The 20,143-nt window shown below is 51.1% G+C and overlaps 1 protein-coding gene across 1 annotated transcript in view; it reads left to right on the forward strand.

Annotated features, from left to right (window-relative positions):
* GPR162 (G protein-coupled receptor 162) overlaps window positions 1-8,730 on the forward strand; it is a 33,398-nt gene extending 24,668 nt beyond the window's left edge. The window contains exons 3-4 of the mRNA XM_063962465.1: window positions 1,766-1,950; window positions 7,928-8,730. Of these exons, the coding sequence (XP_063818535.1) occupies window positions 1,766-1,950; window positions 7,928-8,452 (710 nt within the window). The 3' untranslated portion in view covers window positions 8,453-8,730. The remainder of the gene's footprint in view (window positions 1-1,765; window positions 1,951-7,927) is intronic.
* Window positions 8,731-20,143: the final 11,413 nt, after the last annotated feature.

A 20,143-nucleotide genomic window follows, 5' to 3' on the forward strand; every position in this document is an offset into this window, starting at 1 on the left:
TACAAAAATGTCCCTTAGAGCATTCTAATTGCTCTGAAGAGAGCTACATAATAACATTCACTTGGATATACCGACGCCGGGATCCCGAGGGAGGACACAATCCTGGCATTGAAATACTAGTACCAAACGGGATACCGGCATCAAAATACCGACAGCTGGTATCCCGATCGTCCTGACGCCGGGACGCGCTGCTGTCCTGGCGCGGGGGGAGGGGTGTGAAGGTTAGGTTTAGGCAGCAGAAGGGGGGTTAGGCTTAGGGTGCAGGCATGGGAAGGTTAGGGTTAGGGACGGGAAGGTTAGGGTTAGGCACATAGAAGGGGAGGTTAGGATTAGGCACCAAGCGGGGAGGGTTAGGTTTAGGCAGTGGGAATGGGAGGGTTGGGGTTAGGCACCACCGGGGAAGGTTAGGCACCCATAAGGGAGGGTAAGGCACCAAGTGGGGAGGGTTAGGCACCACGGGGAGGGTTAGGCACTCATAAGGGAGGGTTAGGGTTAGGCACCAAGTGGGGAGGGTTAGGGTTAGGCACCACTGGGGAGGGTTAGGAACCACCGGGGAGGGTTAGGGTTAGGCACACACAAGGGAGGGTTAGGCACCACCTGGGAGGGTTAGGCACACACGAGGGAGGGTTAGGCACCAAGCGGAGAGGGTTAGAGTTAGGCACCACCGGGGACGGTTAGGGTTAGGCACCACCAGGGAGGGTTAGGGTTAGGCACCACCGGGGAGGGTTAGGGTTAGGCACCCACAAGGGAGGGTAAGGGTTAGGGTAGGGAAAAGGTTAGGCACCCACAAGAGAGCGTAAGGGTAGGGAAAAGGTGAGGGTTAAGGGGCTAAATGGGGGTCTGCCAGAATTGGATGGATGGGATGCCGCTGGGAAAGGTTAGGGTTAGGCACCCACAAGGGAGAGTTAGGGTTAGGCACCTACAAGGGAGGGTTAGGCACCAAGTGGGGAGGGTGAGGGTTAGGCACAAACAAGGGAGGGTTAGGGTTAGGCACCACCGGGGAGGGTTAGGCACACACGAGGGAGGGTTAGGCACCAAGCGGAGAGGGTTAGAGTTAGGCACCACCGGGAAGGGTTAGGGTTAGGCACACACAAGGGAGGGTTAGGGTTAGGCACCCACAAGGGAGGGTAAGGGTTAGGCACCAAGCGGAGAGGGTTAGGGTTAGGCACCCACAAGGGAGGGTAAGGGGTAGGGTAGGGAAAAGGTGAGGGTTAAGGGGCTAAATGGGGGGCTGCCGGAATTCTGATGGATGGGATGCCGCTGGGAAGGGTTAGGGTTAGGCACCACCAGGGAGGGTTAGGCACCCACAAGGGAGGGTTAGGGTTAGGCACCCACAAGGGGGGGTAAGGGTTAGGCACCACCAGGGAGAGTTAGGCACCAAGTGGGGAGGGTGAGGGTTAGTCACCCACAAGGGAGGTTAAGGGTTAGGGTAGGGAAAAGGTGAGGGTTAAGGGGCTAAATGGGGGGCTGTCGGGATTCTGATGGATGGGATGCCGCTGTCCGTATACTGACCGTCGGCATCCCGTCCATCTGTAACTTATACTGAACCCTAGAATACCTAGGTAATTGGCGCAGATCATTCATGCACAATCTGGCAGTAAAATGGTTAAACATCTATGTGTTAGTGTCTGTAAGCGTCTTTTATGTGTGATCCAGTTGATTCTGGTTCCGTGGCAATGTCATGAGCCCATGCACCCCTTAATCTTACAGCCCCCCTCCTTCTCTGTGACCTCCATGGTGATTCTGTTCATTTACCCCCCTACAGACAGCGTCCGGGATGACTTTGCAGATGGCCGTCTGTGCGAAGTTCGCTTCGATTCCAATGGCGCTGCCATAAAGAGACCTCCGCATTACCTGGGAGGGGACCTGAGAGATGGGAAATTCCTGCCTGTCAGACATATCCTATTACCCACCGATCGCAGCCAGTACCTACAGGTGCACCGACACCAGGTGAGGTCACTGCCATGGTAACCGATGGGCCCAACGTCAGTATACTCTAACAGTGTGTCACAGAGAATAATTACTCTGCCTATCCTCATTACTGCCCCAGCTGCATCCCATAATCCCCCCGCTGTCTGTGCTCCCGGCAAACTGAGAGTTATGAATACAGACTGCTGCCCCCTAGTGTTCATGCGGTATATTACCAAAAATCTGCATCTTGCTGAGGTGATTCATCAGTATACAAATACTTATTTTGTAATAGTCATTACCATTTGTTTTCAATCATTTTTAATTGAAGATTACTGTGTGCAGAGAGAGAGAGAGAGAGAGATGGAAGTTTACATGAAAATAAGATAAAGAGTGGTGTAAATAATAGGCCTGGATCTTGATCGTGTGCGCAGTTTGCCTAAAATATTTAACTGTATTCAGAGCAGAAGCAGGCCATATACATGAATATGAATAGGGAGTGAATCTGTTGGTATTAATGCATGGGACCAGTCTTAGATCTTACCTATGGACTGCAGCCTCCCCAGTAAAATCCGCCATTTCAGTGAACTCATCTGAGCCGGTTCCAGTCTATGACTGCCCTGGCTTAACTGTGACTGGCTGTGACTTCCTATTGGAAGTCCCACCTGCCAGTCACCTGCAGGACAGGCAGTCCCATTGGGAGGTGATTCCTCCCTCTGGGACTGCCAGACCGGGCTGTGATTAGCAGAAAGATGACTTCCTGTAGGAAGCCACTCCCTGCCTGATCGTCAGCCCAATCCGGCTTCTATGGGCTGCAGCCGATGCAGTTCATAGAAGCCGGGGGTTTGCGCGTGCACACTCAAGCCGTCGCTTGTGCACATGCGCCAGTCCTGGTGCTTGACTAGATTAGGTCATGGGCAAACAGGAAAATCAAAGATTGCAGCAGCTGAACCTGAGGCGAGTGCTGAGGTCAGTAATAAGGCCTGTCGGTGTGAGAAAGCTAGCAGGACGCCATCAGTGTACAGTGCTATCTCATACACATTTCCCGCCTTCTCTCCTATGTGTGTGGCCGCTGATAGACATGACAAGTGGTACTGAAAAGGGTCTAGCGGCTTCAGTGCTTGCCTCCAGAGATTCATTTACCTTCTGTGCCCATTTATAGAAGTGAGGCCCAGACCCAAATTTCTGCCTGGGCTGATAAAGAGTCTAATGCTTTGGCCGCATCTCAGAAGACAATTATTCTATGTCCGGAAACATTGTGTGGCGTTTGTGAATGTGACAGTAATTGCCTGATATTGATAGCGGTAGACGCCTATTTGATCTCACTGAATACTACAGTATGGAGAATGGCACTGTTGTCACAATCCTGGCCTTTACATTCATTAGGAAGGTCGCCCCACGTGATGCACATCCCAGTCCATCCATCCTGTATTCTGTTATGCAAGCCTTTTATCATGACACTATAAGTAAGGGAATATAATGCCATCATGGCGGCGGTAGCATAACTACAGGAGGCAATGGAAGCGGTTGTTTCCAGGGGCCACAATCAAGGGGAGAGCCCAGATACATAATACCGCCATTATATCACTCACCCCCTATCATCCGCTGCGCAAATAGCCTCAACGAGCCCCCACCCCTTGCCTCAGGAGCTGATAGGGCGTAAGCCCTGTCCCTGCATGGAGGTCCCATAATTAGACAGTGAAGGTGCCTGGAGTGGTGTTTAATATGAAATTTCTATCATTGCTCCCCGGTGGCTACAGGACCAGCGTCCTTCCCATTTTATCCCCATTCAGACTTATGATATTATAAAAAAAGGTTCTCTGCTGCGATAATTCTTAGCCAGTTACATCGGGCTTGGGGACCGTTTTCCATTGTGCTTTATCACTAGTAGAGAGAGAGGTTAAGTGCTTCACAGTTGCAGTTTGCAGCGTCTTGGCTGATGCATGCCCCTCAGAAGGGTCATTTCTTTTTTTATGAGGAAAGAGAGTGGCGGTATATGTTCCTCACTATATGTCCCCCTCGGGTGAGCTTTAGCTGTTCTCCACACCAGCAAGGGATCAGTACAGCTGTCACTTCATGTAAAATATATGTCCAGCGCGGCTGGCAAGGCATCAGGCTGTAGTGGGAAAGTGAAGCCAGAAAAGGTTCATTCAGCAGAATTTAGTGCCGCAGGTGTCCCCATGTATAGTGTATGCACTAGAGGGCAAAGGTCTGAGATGGCTCTCGCTAAGTATCCAACTCTCCCCACCGGCCTGGTTCAGAGGCGGACGCAGGTGTCTTTGGGCCGTCACCCACCTGTGTCTTTATGCTAATGCCGCTAGAAAGCCCTTCCCTGGTGTACACCCGAGTGTGCAAGGACTGAGACGCCCACTTTTGAGACTCTGTATTTGCTGTTATAACACGACCATTAAATGGTCGTGTTATAACAGTGTAACTTAACAGCCGCCTTCCAGTTACCGTCCAGCACGTTTCCAAGACATTTCTGATACCGCGTGCCTCAATCGCAACTGCGCCAAAATCAGGCCCTACACAGTACCCTCCCGCCCAACAGACGGCAAGAGCAGCAGCCGTGTTATTAAGCCCCGCCCCATGATTCGTGGGCCAACTGGGAGGGGGCAGAGCCAATATGAAACAATTTAATTAGAAGCACGACATGTTGACCTCGCACCCTCCCAGTTGACCCACGAATCATGACATTTTGCCGCTATGGGGAGGGGCATAATGATGGTGCCCATCTACAACACAGCCGCAGCTCATACTTACTGACTTGGCTGCCCCCTCCTTAGGAATGGCCATTGACCATAGATTATTTAAAATCATTGATGATCTATGACCGATGTTGAATACTTTTGCCATCAGGGGCGGATCCAGAAGAAAATGATAGGGGGGGCACCATGGAAGGGGCATGTGTATTTGCGTGTGGCTTCGGTGCATGCGCTTCCAGAAATGGGGTATGTCCCCACTACAAGGGGCAGGGGGCAGCGTGTGAGGGGCAGCATGTGAGGTGCAGGGGGCAGCGTGTGAGGGGCAGGGTGAAGGGGGCAGTGTGTGAGAGGCAGGGTGCAGGGGGAAGCGTGTGAGGGGCAGGGGGCAGTGTGAGAGGGTCAGGGTGCAGGGGGCAGCGTGTGAGGGGCAGGGGGCAGTGTGAGAGGGTCAGGGTGCAGGGGGCAGCGTGTGAGGGGCAGGGGGCAGTGTGAGAGGGTCAGGGTGCAGGGGGCAGCGTGTGAGGGGCAGGGGGCAGCGTGTGAGGTGCAGGGGGCAGCGTGTGAGGGGCAGGGTGCAGGAGGCAGTGTGTGAGGGGTAGGGGCCAGGAGGCAGCGTGTGAAGGGCAGGGTGTGGGGGTAGTGTGTGAGAGGCACATACCACCATATACTACATATAGACCGGATCGCCCCCCCCTTAGTGCCCGCCGCCACAGCAGCAGCCGCACACACGTTAAAGGTAGCTGGCACAGGCTGGCAGCCGCGATACAGCAAACAGCATACTCACTGTGACAGGCTGATATACACAGTGAGTCACTGTCTCCGTCTTGCTGCTGCTGCCTCTGCGGCTCTGCCTGCTTCGATCGGCGCCTCTGTCTCCTCTCTGTGTGGCCGCTGGGGAGCCTGGGCTGGCTGGAAGTGAAATCCAGTCCACGCGGTCCAGGGTCCACCACTACGCGCTGCCTGACTCCTTAGCCTGTCCTGCAGCCCGCTCCGTCTCCCGGCCTCCGTGCGCTGCTGCCTGTTGGTCACAGGAGGAGGGAGGTAGGGCTGCACTCACTGTGGGCGTGAGCCGGCTCTGGTCCCAGCGGCAGCTGTCAAATCAGCGTGCGCTGACAGCCTGCTGGGGCCGGGCCGGCACAAATGAAAAAAAAAAATCCTCTGCCCTGAGACTTAATGGGCCACAAATGACAGGGGGGGCACGGGCCCGAGTGCCCCCCCCCCCCCCCCTGGATCCGCCACTGTTTGCCATAGAGGGTTGAGAACCAGATGGTTTCCTGCCATCGATAGAAAAGAACAACCCGTTTTTTTTTTTTTTCTTACAATGTGTTGGGACCCAAAGCAAAGCTCTGCCCCCCAACACCAATGAAGCCCCACCCCTAATTCACTGACTGGTCCGCAGCCCATTACATAGTAAAGCAGGAATGACCATCAGTGGGTCAAACCATCAATGGTTCCCTAATAGATGGTTTTATATCTTTGAGGTTATTCATCAATGGTACCATTGCTGGTGAACATCGATGGATAACCCACTGAAGGCCAGCTCTACCCCTAGGGGGCATGCATGGTCAGCACATAGGTGGGCTGTTTGGGGAACGTGGTGGCACAACTGCATCATCACCTTGACCCAACCACCAACTTGTGCCCAGTAGTTCCCGGGGACCTGGACATGCCCCATGCATTCCAGTGAGGCCATGTCCCCTTTTTTGAGGCGTGTGAAGAAGTCTCATTCTAAAGCTAAAGAAAGTCAGGAGGTATGCAGAACAGTGAATGTTGCATATATCTAGCCTTTTTATACCATCCCTTTAAACCAGGACAGTCATGAATAACACAGGTTCTGTGGCTGATTAACACCATGTGAAAAGCCAGTTTGATGTCAGGCAGCCACAGAACCTGTGTAAATCATGATTATCCCGGTGTAAAGGGATAGTATGGTTTTCTCCCTGATGTCTAGCCATCTCCCTGATGCCGACGCAAAACACAGTGATGACATTATCACTCTCCTCCCATCGTGGAAGAACAGGGCCGGTTCTTGCCCTTGCGGCGCCCCGGGCAAAAGTTAGGGGTGTGGCTTAACATGGGGCGTGGTCAGTCACGCCCCCCATTTGTAGCGCCGCTGGAAGAAAAGGAAAAAAAAAAAGTATACTTACTGTACCCCGCTCCTGTTTCCAGGCCCTGCAGACCGGCGCCGCTCTTCTCCTCGGATCAATGGGAGAGACGTCAGTCATGACGTCTCTCCCATAGCACAGCATAGGCACTAGAGGTCAATTATGACCCCTAGCGTCTATGCCACAATGCTGTGCGGTGCGCGATGACGTCATCGCGCACCGCACACCAAAGGTCCTCTCCATGAAGGGAAACTAGACGCTTAGCGTCTGATTCCCTTCAGAGCGGGGGAGGACCAGCGCCACGAAGGGAAACCAGACGCATAGCGTCTGGTTCCCTTCTCACAGCGGGAGGGGGGCACAGCAGGGGGACACTGCTGGGGCGCACACTGACAGTGGAGGATCTTGCCATGGTGCGGCGCCCTCCGGATGGCGCCGGCGCCCTCCGGAAGGCGGCGCCCCGGGCAAAAGTCCTGCTTGCCCGTGGCAAGATCCGCCACTGCGGAAGAAACACTGGTAGGGAAGAATAAGGAGGATGCGTGCTACAGCATACCTCCCAACTGTCCCGATTTTCGCGGGACAGTCCCGTTTTTTGGGGACTGTCCCGCTGTCCCACCCGCGGGCCGCAGTGTCCCGCGGTGGGGGGGCAGTTGGGAGGCTCCTGCACTCGCTGCTCTGCTTAGCAGAGCAGCGGTGAATAGACGCTGTGTGTCGCTGTGCGTCACCGCGCGATTGTCCCTCTTCATAGGAGGACAAAGTTGGGAGGTATGCTACAGTATAATGGCAGCTGATCCCCAGCACACTGGTGGCTACATAAGTGAATTCATGTTTGTAAGAAAAGCCAAAAAAGCGAGTAACTTTGTGTCTGGAACACAGAGTTACTTGCAAGAGGAGTAAATACATTTTTATTGTTTCTGTGCAGGGTAAATACTGGCTGCTTTTTCCATGTAGCCCACAAATGTTAGTTTCCAGAGCAGAAGTTTGTGTGATAGCGTTATATGCTCCCACACTTCTTCCAGCTCTTCGCCAGGACGGAATCTTATAGAAGCTCGTCTCTTAGAAAGACCACATTAGTATGTTTGCATGAAAATATTCAATTTTTTATGTTGTCAGTGTGGGCAAAAAATATTTATCACATCGATATTTGATAAATATATATTAAATAGCAGCTTTACTTGTTCTTTAACAGACTCCTTGTTACTCTCTACACAGGCCCCTCTCTCCCGGAGGATGTCACATGACGAAATTGACCTATTCCCTCCTCGCACCTCACCCCTTTTGCTCAGGTGGTCTTCCTCAGATGATGTACGAGGTGGGCCCGGATCGTCGCGAGGAGGCAGCCCTTCCACCCCTCACCGGGTCCCTGACATACCACCCTGGAGTCAGCACCACCCGCCACGAGCAGAGCCAGACTATGGTCTAAGCAGTTTGCACCAGTTTTTGCAAGGGGGCATGGGAGGGTCTGTGGGAATGGGGAGCGGGGCCCACAACTCCTTCTTCCGAGATGAAATCACCGCATTTATTGATGACACCCCCTGCCCCTCACCACTTGGGACACCCCACAGAGTCCGCGCCAACCAAAGGCCCTCTCCTCTCCCACGGAAGGGACTGGAAGGAGGGGCAGCGTGGGCAGGTGTAGGAGAGCGAAGACTATCTCTTTGTAGCCCACCACTTGGCGCAACTGAAACCCGTAGGTCCTCTTTGTCCGAAAGGGGGTGCAAAGGTGTGTCTTCGTAAGGAAGAATCCATGGAGCGCGTACAGGGTCTTTCACACTTACCTCCTTTGTATCAGTTACCCCTGAATGGAAGTAGGGGACCCTCCCTTTCATTATGTTCTTCTCAGGCGAACCTGCTGTTTGTGAGAGGGCAAAGGGCTTCAGGCGGCCACTCAGCTGACACTGCCTCTACCCCTCACGCCTCCTCTGATACCCCTTTGCCCCCCCATAGACACACCACAAACACACTGGAAAAATTAGCCAAAAGATGACAAAATAAATTGCGATTTGATTATAAAATCTGCGTCTTTTGATCATGATACAGCGGTGGCATAAAGATGCCGAAAAACTGAGGCAAACAGGGGCACGCAGTGCATGAAACAGGTGTGATAACGAAACATTTTTACAGATGTGTCCTCATGCAATATTTCTCAAGTCGCAGCAAATAGCCCCTCTTATTGCACCAGGGGGGTCATTCCGAGTTGTTCGCTCGCTAGCAGTTTTTAGCAGCTGTGCAAACGCTATGCCTCCGCCCTCTGGGAGTGTATTTTAGCTTAGCAGAAGTGTGAACGAAAGGATCACAGAGCGGCTACAACATTTTTTTGTGCAGTTTCAGAGTAGCTCAAAACCTACTCAGCGCTTGCGATCACTTCAGACCATTCAGTTCCTGTTTTGACGTCACAAACACGCCCTGTGTTCGCCCAGCCACGCCTGCGTTTTTCCGAACACTCCCAGAAAACGGTCAGTTGACACCCAGAAACGCCCACTTCCTGTCAATCACTCTGCGGCCAGCAGTGCGACTGAAAAGCTTCGCTAGACCCTGTGTGAAACTACATCGGTCGTTGTAATAGTACGTCGCGTGTGCGCATTGTGCCGCATGCACAGAAGTGCGTTTTTTTGCCTCATCGTTGCACAGCGAACTAATGCAGCTAGCGATCAACTCGGAATGACCCCCCAGGTCCCGAGTGACTCAAGCATCTTTTCTTGCTCAAAATGTGCGTCTTATTCCCATAAATAAAAAATATGTGAGCGTCATAACTACACTGCTAGATTACGTTGATTAATCTGATGTGCGACACTTGTACATCTGTGTGCGGCTGCGTCTGAATCTGTGTAAGAAGTGCTACAATGCAGCCACGGCGGCTTTTTCTCACGCCAAGGGCCAGATGCGGACTAACTCTGACTTTTTTTTTTAAGTGGCAATCATTTATGAGGCATGGTTTTGCCTTGTAAGTAATTGCACCTTTTAAAAAACGTCCGTGTTCGGCCGGAATCCCGCACTGCCGCTGAATTCGGGTGTCATTACATCCCGCTTTAAGTGCTTTATCTGCGATTTTGTACGTGTTTAAGTCCTGTGCGGTTAAAGTCGCAGCCTGGTGTTTCTAGTACCCCTTTCATATCGCACAAATAACCCGGTATCGACACGGCATATTGCCGTGTCGACACGGGTCAGTGTGCGATGTGAAAGCTACTTTGCAGAATTAGCGGGTCGCCTGACCCGGTAATTCAACCAGGTAAAAAAGAAGGGTTATTACCGGGTTGAATACAGGGTCAGGTGCAGTGTGAATGGTAGCCGTTCCGATGCGACACGGCTCCCATTCACAGCATAGGGAGAGGCGGCGCAGGAGATGAGCTCATCTCCCAGCGCCGCCTCCACCCCCGCCCCTGCTGCTGCTGCGCCCCCCGCTGCTATGGCAACCGACCCGGTATATTGCCGGGTCGAAAAGCCAGCAAAGCAGAGCAAATGCCGGATCCCACCCGGTAAGGACACGTTTCTCTTACCGGGTGGGATCCGGCATTTGCGATCTGAAAGCAGCATGAGTGGTGCTTTGCTGCATCTGCGATACCAATGAGATGCAAAATGTAAAGTAAAATCGCTATCTCACGCCATACGGCACACTGTATAGACGTTATGTGTATGAGGACATAGCTGTATAATTAGTTCTATGCAATTACTGCTAAAGTAATGTTCAGTATGTTAAGAAAGGGGAAAAAAGAAAGAATAAGTGGAACTAAAGGAAAAGAGTGATCATATTTCTGTATACACTATTAAGTATAATAACCATATACAGGTGAAACTCAGAAAATTAGAATATCGTGCAAAAGTTCATTTATTTCAATAATTCAAATTAAAAGGTGAAACTAATTATATAGACTCATTACATACAAAGTGAGATATTTCAAGCCTTTATTTGTTATAATTTTGATGATTGTGGCTTACATCTTAAGAAAACCCCAAATCCAAAATCTCAGAAAATTAGAATTTTACACAAAATCAATAAAAAAAAAGGATTTTAAATACAGAAGTGTCGGCCCTCTGAAAATATAATCATGCATATGTACTCAGCAGGCCCGCCATCGGGGGGTGCTGCGGGCACAGTAGTCCCGGGCCCAGCCTCTCTAAAAGAGAGGGCCCAGGCCACTCATTCCGCCGTCCGCCGCTCTGCTCCGCCCCCTTTTCTTACCCGAGTTCTGACACTGTCACAGGAAGGGGGAGAGGACGCTGCAAGCATCAATTGTAAGTGTCCCTCCTCTAGTATCTTTAATAACCGTCTCCTCTGAGGTGGTGACCATTTTGGGAGGGACGTTTTCAATTGAAGCTTGCAGCATCCTCTCCCCCTTCCTGTGACAGTGTCAGAATGGGGGGTATGAAAAGGGGGCGGAGCTACTGAAACAGAGGGGCGGGGCCACACGGGACCAGGCTAGGCTGGCTGCTGCTACTATAGGAGAATCTGCAACAGCTCCTGCCAGCCTGTGGTGGTTAAGATGAGGGAGAGAGAGAGAGAGAGAGAAAAAGAATGAGTGTGTGTGTGTGTGTGTGTGTGTGTGTGTGTGTGTGTGTGTGTGTGTGTGTGTGTGTGTGTGTGTGTGGTCATTATGTGTAAGCGACGCTACTATTGGAGGCATGTATAAGCGACATCACTACAGGGGTCAGTTTGTGTTTAAGCGCTACCGTTACTGGGGGCAGTTTATGTGTAAGCGGCACCGCTATTGGGGGGCATTATGTGTATAAGCAGTACTGCTACGGGGGGCATTGATATGGTGGAAGGGGCATTAATATAGTGCTACTCTGTATGTGCACAGGATTTCTTTTCTTTCTTTTTTTTATATATATTAGTCTATTTTTGTACTTTTTATATTTATTTCTAAAAATTTTTATTTTTTTATTTATTATTATTTACTAGGTGATTAATCGCGCCCTACGGGCGCTCTTCACACCGTCGTGAGGGGCTACGCCCCCTTAACCCTTGCATGCCCTTGTGGCATGCAATTGTTGTATTATATGGAGTATTACCTCCAATCATAATTGTGGGAGTGGTTAAATTTTGCACGTAGAAAGGGCATGCGATGGTTAAGGAGTCGCAGCCCCTTGCAACGGCGTGAACAGCGCACGCAGGGCCTGATAAATCACCTAGTAGGTGCTGTGGTTGGGGGTGTGGCGGGGTGCGGGGGACACGCGGATGGGGGAGGGGGGCCGCGGGTGGAGGTGGTGCTGGTGCGGTGGTGGGTGAGGGGTGGGTGCCGCGGGTGGGGGTCCGGAGCCACCGAGGGTGAGGCGGGTGCAGGGGTGCTGTGGGTGGGGGAGGGGGTCCGGAGCCACTGTGGGTTGTGGAGAGAAGGGGGGGGGTGCACGGGTGCCGCGGATGGGGCCCGTGGTACTGCAAGTGGGGGAGGTGCGGGTAATGATTCTCCTGCTTCTCCTCCTGGAAGCAGCTAGGCTGCTGTCCTCGCTTTGGCAGTGGCTCTCCCGGAGACTCGCACAGCAGCCAGTCACTATTGTTAGCGCCAGTGTCGCAACGCACCGCATTACAGGGAATTCAATAAACTACAGCTCCCAGGAGCCCTTAGCGCCTGAATGCTTCGGTGCTAAGGGTTGCTGGGAGCTGTAGTTTATTTAGTGCGTATATTTCCCTGTAATGCGGCTGGCGGAACTGACTGACTCGCTGAATCAATGTAAAAGGTGAGAGTGCTGTGCAGTGTCAGTGACACTGCACTGCACAGCACTGTCACCTTTTGCATTGATTCACCGTCCAGACATTACCCGCCGCGATATCACCCACTGTATCCATTACATTAGCCATCTCGGGGCTTCCAGGCTGGCAGGCCAGGTGCTGTGTTGTGGAGTCAGGGCCTTTGGGGATCTGTGCGCGGCTGTGGTGGGGAGGCACTTCTGTGACATCACACGCAGAGGAGGCTCCGGGGCTCAGAGAGTATGCGGTGCAGGGAGGGCTATGAAAGACTTCTGCTGCGCCGCTTTCATATGCATCTATGCCGGAGGCCGCAGCAGCTTTTATTCCGTGTGCAGTGGCTAGGGAGTGGGGATTGTTGATGCCGGAGGGGGCAGGCGGACTGGCAGCAGGACATGGGGGGTCATTCCGACCTGATCGTAGCTGTGCTAAATTTAGCACAGCTACGATCACTTACACTGACATGCGGGGGGACGCCCAGCACACGGCAAGTCCGTCCAACACGTCAGGCCGCCCCCCCCCCCTCCCCGCATTAGTACAAAAGCATCGCACAGCGGCGATGCTTTTGTACTTGAAGAGTAACTCCCAACCAGCACAGCTCCTGCGGCTGGCCGGGAGTTACTTGTCGCTGCCCGGGTCACAGCGGCTGCGTGTTATGTCACACAGCCGCTTCGGCCCGCCCACCTCACGGTCCGGCCACGCCTGCATTGGCCGGACCACGGCCGCAAAACGGCGAGCAAACGCCGCGGTGCTGCCCCTCCCACCCAGCGACCGCCTCTGCCTGTCAATCAGGCAGAGGTGACCGCTAGGGAACGACAGCCGTCGGCTGTCAGCCATGTGCCGGCGCACTGCGGTGCCGGTGCATGTGCAGTTTTGACCTGATCGCTGCACTGCGATGAACTGCAGCGAGCGATCAGGTCAGAATGACCCCCATAGGACGATGCAGTAAAAGGATTTCCCCCCTCCCCTATGTACAGCGCAGAGACTTGCTGCAGATGCAGTGGCATACCCTCCAGCTGCACCTTTTTGGCAGGTACAGTAAAAAAAAATGTATGGTCTGTACCGATTTTTGGCTCTCCAAACTTCCAGTGAAAGTATGGGGAAAGGGGCGTGGCCACGGGTACAGTGACGAATTTGCTGCGATTTGTATGTGTAAATTGTTGGAGGGTGTGTTGCTGCAGATGCAGTGGGCCTATTTTGGGGTGTGGACCTGGAGCTGCAGCTCCATCAGCCCCACTGTTAATCCTGCTCTGAGAACACACAGCAGCCAAAGGGCAGAGCCTCCCATTGGATGTAACCTGTGTGGGAGGGCGTTTCTCGCCCAATCAGCTGTGGACTGGGTGTGATAGACCTGCTGCTAACCAAATGAGAGCTCCTAGCCACGCCCAGCGTTATACACACAGGCACAGAGTTACAGATCTGGGCAATTATATAGGAGATTTTTATTATTATTTTTTTTTGGGGGGGGGGGCTGCCTATTTTGTCAGTCCTGGGCCCCACAATTTCTGATGGCGGCCCTGGTACTCAGTACTTGGTTTGGGCCCTTTTTGCATAAATGACTGCCTCAATGCGGAGTGGCATGGATTCTATCAGCCTGTGGCACTGCTGAGGTGTTATGGAAGACCAGGATGCTTCAATAGCGGCCTTCAGCTCTTCTGCATTGTTCCGTCTCATGTCTATTATCTTTCTCTTGGCAATGCCCTATAGATTCTCTATGGGGTTCAGATCAGACGAGTTTGCTGGCCAATCCAGCACAGTAATCCCACGGTCATTGAACCAGGTTTTTTTACTTTTGGCAGTGTGGGCAGGTGCCAAGTCCTGCTGGAAAATGAAATCAGCATCTCCATAAAGCTTGTCTGCTGAAGGAAGCATGAAGTGCTCTAAAATGTCCTGGTATGGCTGCATTGACTCTGGACTTAATAAAGCACAGTGGACCAACGCCAGCACATGACATGGCTCCCAAAATCAACACAGACTGTGGAAACTTCACACTGGACTTCAAGCATCTTGGATTGTGTGCCTCTCCATTCTTCCTCCATACTCTGGGACATTGGTTTCCAAATGAGATGCAAAATTTGCTCTCATCAGAAAAGAGGACTTTGGACCACTGAGCAACAGTTCTTTTTTTTCTCTAGCCCAGGTAAGACGCTTCTGACATTGTTTGTTGTTAAGGAGCGGCTTGACAAGAGGAATCCGACATTTGAAGCCCATGTGAAGCTCCCCCACAATTTTGAATGGCCTTTTCCTGACAAACCTCTCCAGGCTGCGGTCATCCCTGCTGCTTGTGCACCTTTTTTCTTCCACACTTTTCCCTTCCACTTAACTTTCTATTAATGTGCTTTGATACAGCACTTTGAGAACATCCGACTTCTTTTGCAATTTCCTTTTTGAGACTTTCCCTCCTTGTGATTGTGAATTGTACTGAACCAGACTGAGAGACCATTTAAAGGCTCAGGAACCCTTTGGAGTCGGTTTGGATCAATTAGCTGATTAGGGTGTGACATTTTTAGCCTACAATATTGAACCTTTTCACAATATTCTAATTTTCTGAGATTCTGGATTTGGGGTTTCCTTAAGATGTAAACCTATACTTGCCTACCTGACCCTCTCCATGAGGGAGAAAATGCTCTGTTCCTGGACTTTCCTGGTAATGTATGATTGCCATCACCTGTGGTGAGCTAGTTAATTGATAAGAAAGGTGTTTCACCACAGGTGATGGCAATCATACATTACCAGGAAAGTCCAGGAACAGAGCATTTTCTCCCTCATGGAGAGGGTCAGGTAGGCAAGTAAACCACAATCATCAAAATTATAACAAAGGCTTGAAATATCTCACTTTGCATGTAATAAGTCTATATAATATATCAGTTTCACCTTTTAAGTTGAGTTACTGAAATAAATGAACTTTTGCACGATATTCTAATTCACCTGTAATGCACACAGAATTATTGCACACAGGTGTCCTGTTTGTGGGAGACACAGTTTCTTGTCATTTTATTGGGTTACACAATATACCTGAGTTCTAGCCTCTCACATGCATTAAGACTCAGCAAGGCGTCATTGATGCACCTGAGGGAATTACCTGTCTGCAGTAATAGCGACGTCGCTGCTAGTTACTACTGCATGCCTTATAATACTGTCCTGGGGGTAGTCATAAAAAGGGGCTTTGTCATACTATGACAAGGGACAATACAGGTCCACAGGTTTGCGCCCCACTTGCAAAGTGCTAGGTGGACCAGAACCCACCTCCCCTAAATACACCCTTGAATCGGCATGTTAAACAGACAAAACGTTATTGCACTAGCCACCTGTGCCTGAACGTAGGTCGTACATTCCTGCACTAGGGATGGTCATCAGTGGGTTACCCATCGATGGTCACCATCAACGGTACCAATGATGGGTAACCCCGATGGTGCAAAACCATCTGCAAGGGAACCATTAATGGTTTCACCCACTGATGGTCTTCCCTGCTTTACTATTCATTAAGCTATGAGCCAATCAGAGCCAGGGGCAGAGTTTTGATTGCATATCGGGGGCGGAGCTAAGTTCTGTGCCCCGATACCTTGAAAAATAAGAATTTACCTACCGATAATTCTATTTCTCGTAGTCCGTAGTGGATGCTGGGGACTCCGTAAGGACCATGGGGAATAGCGGCTCCGCAGGAGACTGGGCACAAAAGTAAAGCTTTAGAACTACCTGGTGTGCACTGGCTCCTCCCCCTATGACCCTCCTCCAAGCCTCAGTTAGGATACTGTGCCCGGACGAGCGTACACAATAAGGAAGGATTTTGAATCCCGGGTAAGACTCATACCAGCCACACCAATCACACCATATAACTTGTGATCTAAACCCAGTTAACAGCATGATAACAGAGGAGCCTCTAGAAAAGATGGCTCACTACAGCAATAACCCGATTTTTTGGTAACAATAACTATGTACCAGTATTGCAGACAATCCGCACTTGGGATGGGCGCCCAGCATCCACTACGGACTACGAGAAATAGAATTATCGGTAAGTAAATTCTTATTTTCTCTAACGTCCTAAGTGGATGCTGGGGACTCCGTAAGGACCATGGGGATTATACCAAAGCTCCCAAACGGGCGGGAGAGTGCGGATGACTCTGCAGCACCAAATGAGAGAACTCCAGGTCCTCCTCAGCCAGGGTATCAAATTTGTAGAATTTTACAAACGTATTTGCTCCTGACCAAGTAGCTGCTCGGCAAAGTTGTAAAGCCGAGACCCCTCGGGCAGCCGCCCAAGATGAGCCCACCTTCCTTGTGGAATGGGCTTTTACAGATTTTGGCTGTGGCAGGCCTGCCACAGAATGAGCAAGCTGAATTGTACTACAAATCCAACGAGCAATAGTCTGCTTAGAAGCAGGAGCACCCAGCTTGTTGGGTGCATACAGAATAAACAACGAGTCAGATTTTCTGACTCCAGCCGTCCTGGAAACTAGTGATGAGCGGATTCGGTTTTACTCGGTTTTACTCGGTTCTCAAAACGGCATCTTATTGGCTCACGGATGTCACGTGTTTTGGATAGCCAATAAGATGCCGTTTTGAGAACCGAGTAAAACCGAGTAAAACCGAGTAAAACCGAACCTCGCTCATCACTACTGGAAACCTATATTTCCAGGGATCTGACAACGTCTAGCAACTTGGAGTCCTCCAAGTCCCTAGTAGCCGCAGGCACCACAATAGGTTGATTCAGGTGAAACGCTGAAAACTACCTTAGGGAGAAACTGAGGACAAGTCCTCAATTCCGCCCTGTCCGAATGGAAAAACAGATGAGGGCTTTTACAGGATAAAGACGCCAATTCTGACACGCACCTGGCCCAGGCCAGGGCCAACAGCATGACCACTTTCCATGTGAGATATTTAAACTCCACATATTTAAGTGGTTCAAACCAATGTGACTTTTGGAACCCAAAAAACTACATTTAGATCCCAAGGTGCCACTGGAGGCACAAAAGGAGGCTGTATATACAGTACCCCTTTCACAAACGTCTGAACTTCAGGGACTGAAGCTAGTTCTTTTTGGAAGAAAATTGACAGGGCCGAAATTTGAACCTTAATGGACCCCCATTTCAGGCCCATAGATACTCCTGTTTGCAGGAAATGTAGGAATCGACCTAGTTGAAAAATTCCTCCGTCGGGGCCTTACTGGCCTCGCACCACGCAACATATTTTCGCCAAATGCGGTGATAATGTTTTGCGGTTATATCTTTCCTGGCTTTGATCAGGATAGGAATGACTTCATCCGGAATGCCTTTCTCCTTCAGGATCCGGCGTTCAACCGCCATGCCGTCAAACGCAGCCGCGGTAAGTCTTGGAACAGACAGGGTCCTTGCTGGAGCAGGTCCCTTCTTAGAGGTAGAGGCCACGGATCCTCCGTGAGCATCTCTTGAAGTTCCGGTTACCAAGTCCTTCTTGGCCAATCCGGAGCCACGAATATAGTGCTTACTCCTCTCCATCTTATAATTCTCAGTACCTTGGGTATGAGAGGCAGAGGAGGGAACACATACACTGACTGGTACACCCACTGTGTTACCAGAGCGTCCACAGCTATTGCCTGAGGGTCCCTTGACCTGGCGCAATACTTGTCGAGTTTTATAAACATGTGGAAGACTTCTGGGTGAAGTCCCCACTCTCCCGGGTGGAGGTCGTGTCTGCTGAGGAAGTCTGCTTCCCAGTTGTCCACTCCCGGAATGAATACTGCTGACAGTGCTATCACATGATTTTCCGCCCAGCGAAGAATCCTTGCAGCTTCTGCCATTGCCCTCATGCTTCTTGTGTCACCCTGTCTGTTTACGTGGGTGACTGCTGTGATGTTGTCCGAATGGATCAACTCCGGGTGACCTTGAAGCAGAGGTCTTGCTGTCTTTGCTGAGCTTAGAGCATTGTAAATGGCCCTTAGCTTCAGGATATTTATGTGAAGTGATGTCTCCAGGCTTGACCATAAGCTCTGCAAATTCCTTCCCTGTGTGACTGCTCCCCAGCCTCGCAGGCTGGCATCCGTGGTCACCAGGACCCAGTCCTGAATGTGCGGCCCTCTAGAAGATGAACACTCTGCAACCACCACAGGAGAGACACCCTTGTGCTTGGTGACAGGGTTATCCGCTGATGCATCTGAAGATGCGACCCGGACCATTTGTCCAGCAGGTCCCACTGGAAAGTTCTCGCGTGGAATCTGCCGAATGGGATTGCTTTGTAGGAAGCCACCATTTTTCCCAGAACCATTTCATTGATGTACTGAGACTTGGCTCGGTTATAGGAGGTTCCCGACTAGCTCGGATAACTCCCTGACTTTCTCCTCCGGGAGAAACACCTTTTTCTGGACTGTGTCCAGGATCATCCCTAGGAACAGAAGACGAGTCGTCGGAATCAGCTGCGATTTTGGAATATTGAGAATCCAATCGTGCTGCCGCAACACTACCTGAGATAGTGCTACACCGACCTCCAACTGTTCCCTGGATCTTACCCTTATCAGGGAATCGTCCAAGTAAGGGATAACTAAAATTCCCTTCCTTCGAAGGAGTATCATCATTTCGGCCATTACCTTGGTAAAGACCCGGGGTGCCGTGGACCATCCATACGGCAGCGTCTGAAACTGATAGTGACAGTTCTGTACCATAAACCTGAGGTACCCTTGGTTCGCAATCACTGCTCTGAGTGACTCAATCTTGAATTTGAGCCTCCGTATGTAAGTGTTCAAGATTTTAGATTTAGAATCGGTCTCACCGAGCCGTCCGGCTTCGGTACCACAACAGTGTGGAATAATACCCCGTTCCCTGTTGCAGGAGGGGTACCTTGATTATCACCTGCTGGGAATACAGCTTGTGAATGGCTTCCAAAACTGCCTCCCTGTCAGAAGGAGACATCGGTAAAGCCGACTTTAGGAAACGGCGAGGGGGAGACGTCTCGAATTCCAATTTGTACCCCTGAGATATCACCTGAAGGATCCAGGGGTCTACTTGCGAGTGAGCCCACTGCGCGCTGAAATTCATTAAGACGGGCCCCCACCGTGCCTGATTCTGCTTGTAAAGCCCTAGCGTCATACTGAGGGCTTGGCAGAGGCGGGAGAGGGCTTCTGTTCCTGGGAACTGGCTGATTTCTGCAGCCTTTTTCCTCTCCCTCTGTCACGGGGCAGAAATGAGGAACCTTTTGCCCGCTTGCCCACGAAAAGACTGCGCCTGATAATACGGCGTCTTCTTATGTTGAGAGGCGACCTGGGGTACAAATGTGGATTTCCCAGCTGTTGCCGTGGCCACCAGGTCTGAAAGACCGACCCCAAATAACTCCTCCCCTTAATAAGGCAATACTTCCAAATGCCATTTGGAATCCGCATCACCTGACCACTGTCGTGTCCATAACCCTCTACTGGCAGAAATGGACAACGCACTTAGACTTGATGCCAGTCGGCAAATATTCCGCTGTGCATCACGCATAGAAATGCATCTTTTAAATGCTCTATAGGCAATAATATACTGTCCCTATCTAGGGTATCAATATTTTCAGTCAGGGAATCCGACCACGCCAACCCAGCACTGCACATCCAGGCTGAGGCGATTGCTGGTCGCAGTATAACACCAGTATGTGTGTAAATACATTTTAGGATACCCTCCTGCTTTCTATCAGCAGGATCCTTAAGGGCGGCCATCTCAGGAGAGGGTAGAGCCCTTGTTCTTACAAGCGTGTGAGCGCTTTATCCACCCTAGGGGGTGTTTCCCAACGCACCCTAACCT

This window comes from Pseudophryne corroboree, chromosome 3, assembly GCF_028390025.1.
Source record: "Pseudophryne corroboree isolate aPseCor3 chromosome 3, aPseCor3.hap2, whole genome shotgun sequence".
NCBI classification, from domain to species: Eukaryota; Metazoa; Chordata; class Amphibia; order Anura; family Myobatrachidae; genus Pseudophryne; species Pseudophryne corroboree.